The 5618-nt window shown below is 40.8% G+C and overlaps 1 protein-coding gene across 1 annotated transcript; it reads right to left on the reverse strand.

Annotated features, from left to right (window-relative positions):
- Positions 1 to 286: 286 nt before the first annotated feature.
- On the reverse strand, positions 287 to 5618 carry LOC117289259 (aquaporin-1-like). The gene is made up of 3 exons (XM_033770302.1): positions 4767 to 5618; positions 3236 to 3316; positions 287 to 1632 (listed from the first exon to the last, which is right to left on the reverse strand). The coding sequence occupies exons 1-3, from the start codon at positions 5352 to 5354 to the stop codon at positions 1426 to 1428; spliced, it is 876 nt and encodes a 291-aa protein (XP_033626193.1). The 5' UTR covers positions 5355 to 5618; the 3' UTR covers positions 287 to 1425.

Here is a 5618-nt window from a genome sequence, read left to right on the forward strand (position 1 = left end):
ACGATCGCACTCGCCCTCTCGTGGTGACGTCGTGCACCTCGGGCCAGCTCCAAAGTGACCCGTTCCACAAGCAGGGCACAGGGAGCTGACCCGGTTGAGCCCCGGGAATGAATTGAAAGCTATTCGAACGTACCAGGGGCAGACCAGGGTCGACCCAGGGAAGCTAATCGAACGCACCCTATTATAAGTGCCAAATAATAATAATTATATACAGCAAACCAACAAACAAATAGAAATAATGCCAAAGACGTTCACAGACGGAAAAAACAACTCCACACCTAGCAAGGTTTGTTTGTTTGTTTGTGGGGTGTTTGTTTGTTCGTTTGTTTTTTAACTACCTACAAATACAAAAAATTATTAATTCAAACAATTAATTCATAAATGAAATCAATATGCATAATTAACGTATTTAAATGCACGTAAGTAGTCTCAAGCATGCGCGCACCCAAAGTAGTAGAAGCTTTTCAGGAAAAGTTGTCATCCCGAAATAGTTTGTGATGCGGGCAACCAATACCTTGTGTAAAAGGCAGCAGATCTTATTTTTTACTATTTGGTATAAGAGTCAAAAACCTACAAAAAAATTATCCCCGAAAATAATTGTGATTCAAAATGTTAAATAATATTTGCATAATAACAGCGAAATGTGTTACATTAATAATACATTATAATTATAATACATTGACTATACAAGTACATTTTTATAATAATAAGCACTGAATCGATGTCTCACTCAGGTTCTCGTCAAGAGCCCTCTTTCTCGTACATTCTCGTCAAGCATATTTCATTGTTGGAAGAAGAATGTATACTAATTGGCTTATTTCACGTGTTCAGACAAACAAACATTCCCCGAGGGAAGACTTCATTAAAAACTAATTATTTCAAAACATTTTGAACCTCACGGTTTCTAAACATTAAACATGGAACTATGATAACCCATGGGGGTTTCTTCAACAAATCATGTGTTTCAGAACAACAAACATCACCCGAGGGAAAAAAACATTTGAAACAGATTTGTGGTTCAAGAACCCGATGAACAAAACGCCATAACAAAATATCAACAGAACACCACATCGGAAACTGCGGTACAAACGACAACCATAGCGACTATGTTGCAGAAGATTCAAGAAGCAAGAAGGACTAGCAAGTTTGCCAAAAAGTGCGGTTTCGACTATTACAATAGATGGATTGTACACAGCGTCACCGACCGCCATATTTGATGATAAACGATTGAAAATGCACTCGTGTACGCACTGAGCACAACTATCAGCCAATGATAGCCTTTCACGCATGCACGTCATTAAAGATGGTGGTCAATGACGTCAGTGCAAACCCATCTATAAAAAGTCAAATGGAGTGGGATAGTGCGAGGGATGATGCGAGTGCAACTGGACTGAAGGGTCCGTAGAGGGCCTCCTGTATGTCGAATCATATCTTTCCGCCCGTCTCGTCAGCCGTGTGTCCGTGGTTGATAATGCTGAGGTCAATGTCACCCGGTGATACGTCATCGTCTGTGACGTCATACTCGCACGATATACATTTCCTGATTCGGCTTGGTGTGGCAGTAGGGGCTAGGACCATGTCGTACAACGATGCGGCTATAATGCCACCCAGTATCGGGCCGACCCAGTATACCTAGAATCATAGAAGAGGATGAAGGAAAATATAAAGATTTGAAATACAGACTCACGTCCGAATATAAACGAATTTGCCATCCCAGAATCAAGATAACCAGATAATGTATTTAATCGACTTTTTGTTGAACCCTACTATTAGTGTGAGCTGGACCAAACTGACATTACTCTCTACTGGACCACTTGCACAACGCGGATAGCGCCTCTGTTACGATGCGCGACTATTTTCCATAATTTTGGGAGTTATATTCTTTGTAGTTTGACAGCCGCTCCCCCAAAATGGTGAACAGGAGAGTCACGTACGTTGTACAAGGGTTCTATATTGTCTTAGAGGCACGTACGTTGTACAAGGGTTCTATATTGTCTTAGAGGCACGTACGTTGTACAAGGGTTCTATATTGTCTTAGAGGCACGTACGTTGTACAAGGGTTCTATATTGTCTTAAGTTATAGTGTGGGTGTGCCATGGAGGGATTTTGCTGAGGGTTAAAATAAATCCATAGGCCCTTTTCGAAACCACAGCTTTTGCTTTGGATTCGGCTTCAGGCTCCGCCCGCTCGTCTAAAGCCCTGGGCGCGTACGCAAAGCACGCGCAATATTGTCAAAACAACCGCGCAAAATCTGGAGCTAAAGCTGTGGATTCGAAAAGGACCATAGTTTTCATGACTTTGAGTTGTTGTTGGAGGCATTATCAGAACAATAATGGATTGTGCAAGGTCCATCAACGCGCATCACAAACAGGGAAAGGAGAGCTAGGGTTTGTGAAGACTCCAATGACGTCGTCGACTGGAACCATTGGTCTCCCAGTCAACGTTTTTTCCTATGGGCGCCAGCATGATCGATAATTGATACTAAATTCACCAGATGGAATTATAGTTCAAAAAGGCACTGAATCGTAACCCATATCAGTCATTGCGTGACGGTGATTTTATTAGTGATTATCACTAATAAAATATGTGCGTCTTTATTTAATAGTGATTTAGTAACTCTAAATTCATTGCGGTTAATGGGACACATCGAAAAGTTACAATCGCAAATCATTGAACTTCGACACTAAACCTCGGTAATTGACAAAGACCAATATTCTTAATTTGTGTATCCCAAGTGCATAAAATAACAAACCTGTGAAAATTTGGGCTCAATTGGTCATCGAATTTGCGCAAGAGAATAATGCCAGCAAAAACAGCCTTTGTGCAACACTTGTAGTGCTTTCAGATGCATAATATAAGGCTTCAGGCCTGAAGTATTTTAATATTTCAAAGAGAAATTACATCTTTCTCAAAAAGTACAGAGGGAACTGTTTCTCACAATGTTTCATATCAAAATCTTTCAATATTGCTCACTACCAAGGTTTTTTTATGCTGACAATTAATTTGAGCAATTACCAATAGTGTACAGTGCCTTTTAATTGTAAATGTTTTGTTTTCATGACACTTTTTATCGATCAACATTAATTGACAGATCTTTCCCCTCTATATGTCCCCCTGTAGATGTTGTGTTTTAAGGCCTTAAGGGAAATGTATCGCCTTTTTTGCACATCAGTAAAATAGGAATTCTCTCTTGTAACTCTCTTTCCTATTATGTAAGAACTGTGTAGATTCTTACCCAGTGTGCTGTATAGTTTCCTGATATAACTGCCGATGCTAAAGTACGAGCCGGGTTCATGCTAGCACCAGTGATTCGGATCTGTATGGTAGCAGAGAAAAATAAAAAAAAAAATTTTTTTAAATGATGTCATCACTACATCCCACAACAAAAAACATGAAAAAACAACAACGACGATGAGAAAGACAACATCGTCAATCATAAACACAACACACAAACAACGAAAACGAAACAACGAAGACGCAACTTTAAAATTCTAACCTCAAGTTAAAATGTAAGTCAAATCTTAATCAGAGACGGGTATGATGAGAGAGGTAAATGACCCCCCCCCCCCCTGCTTGCAGTTTCGGCATTGTTACCTTTTGCCATACACTTTCTGGTAAATGGCTACATTATAGTTGAAGATAAATTATTAAACTAAACACTGGGATGGTGTTTTGTATTGTCTCATATAAATGTGGGTTGTTGAGATGAGACTGGAGCATTTAAAGGGAAAACCTTTCTGTATCCCGATGCATGAACTTTTCCACTCATTTTTCAGACCTGGAGTTACACGCAGGTCATGGCCTCTATTTCCCTGGCATTGGTGCCCTTCAAAAGTTTCACATTCACTCTAAAAAAAATTAATAATCAAAAGGAACTGCCATTGCAAAATGAAAATGGCCTTGCCTTTTCATGACGTTCAAAAGAGATGAAACTCACGGCCTGATTTTTACAAAAATTAATATCTCATTCAGGTATTTGGATGCTATTGTATTCCATAAATTCCCCATATGAATGAAAAAGTGGTGACAGGATACGGAAACCTTTCACATTTAAATCAACAATCATCGCTAACTTAACCTAATGTAACCTAATGTAACCTTTATGTAATGGTAGGCCTATGTACCGCCGACCCCCCCCCCCCCATCACCACCGATGGGTGGGGCGCGAGTATTCAAACCGGTGACCTACTACCAGTAGTAGTAGTAGTAGTAGTATTAGGACAATAGGGTCCACGGTTCAGGAAAGTCCAAAGTTGGAAAAAGTGTACAAAACCAATTGGAGCTGTTGCAAAGAGTATTAAACTATTATAAACAAAAGAGGGAGGTCCAAGCGTAAACACTTGACAAAAGGGTGAAGTGTATACAAAATGGGCCGTACGTATATGAAACCAAAACTTGATGAAAACTTTAAAATATCTGCTATTCAACTTTATTGTTGATGTCCTTCCATCGCACACATACAATCAGAAATTAAACAAAAACAAAGATAATTTGTTCAATGGACTTATTTTTTACCATGTTTACCGCTTTAAAGCATGTAACTCTTCATACAGAGTCTACTGACTAACAGTATGACAGCGGCTCTATGTTTTCAACGGGCTTTTTACCGCTAGAACTAGAAGCTGCTACTGGCAATAGCATGGTTAATCAATCAAACTAGAAGCTGCTACTGGCAATAGCATGGTTAATCAATCAAAGTAGGCTTACAAACAAATGATAACTAAAATGAAAGAAAATTCTTTATGAAAAAATATTACTGAACTCACCGCGGCAAAGTGTCCAAGAGCAACGGACAGACCAATCGCCAGTGGCCCGGAGCCTGTGAAACCTTTACGGTCGGGATCAACTGTGGAAAACACGGTAAACACAAGCTGAAACGTGAGCAACATCTCAACGAATAGGGCTTGGTATTCCATCACTCCAACCTGGGGTGCCGTGACTCCGTACCCTGTCCCTGTTTCCCAATTGCTCCCGGTGGTCAGCCCGGAGAGAATCCCGGACGCAGATATTCCTCCAAGCACCTGAGCTAGGATGTAGAGGATCGCTTTCAACGGGGTGATTTGATGGGTGACCAGGAACGCGATGGTCACGGCGGGGTTTAGGTGGCCACCGCTGATGTGGGCCGTACAGTGGACAAGGGTAGCGATACCCAAACCAAACGCCAGGGAAATCTTCAGTAAATCAGGGATCTCATCCCCAAAAGTCACCGTGGAGGCTAGACCGAGGAAAACGAAGAACAGGGTGGCTATGTACTCGGCGAGGCACGCCCTCCAAAACAGCGACGAGCGTATCTCCTCACTCATTTTATCCACTACTTGCGGCATCTTTCCGTTAGTGTCTTTTGAAAAATTCATACGAAAAGATATATTCAATGAATGAAATAAGTCCTCTATGATGTTCTATGGTCACAAACACTTTTCAGTTTGGAGACAGAATGAAGAAGCAGCTTAATCCAAAGGCGTTTTTATATCATCAGTTGTCAGTGTTCACACACGTCTGTTCATGGGGGGTTCCAATACGTTTATAAACACGTATAAAACAGATACAAACTGCAATCTACATCATCACTGGTGGACCATGGTACTGGTGGTGGTCTAGCTGCAATAGTTACATCCTGT

The sequence above is a fragment of the Asterias rubens genome, chromosome 4 (assembly GCF_902459465.1).
Source record: "Asterias rubens chromosome 4, eAstRub1.3, whole genome shotgun sequence".
In the NCBI taxonomy this organism is placed as follows: Eukaryota; Metazoa; Echinodermata; class Asteroidea; order Forcipulatida; family Asteriidae; genus Asterias; species Asterias rubens.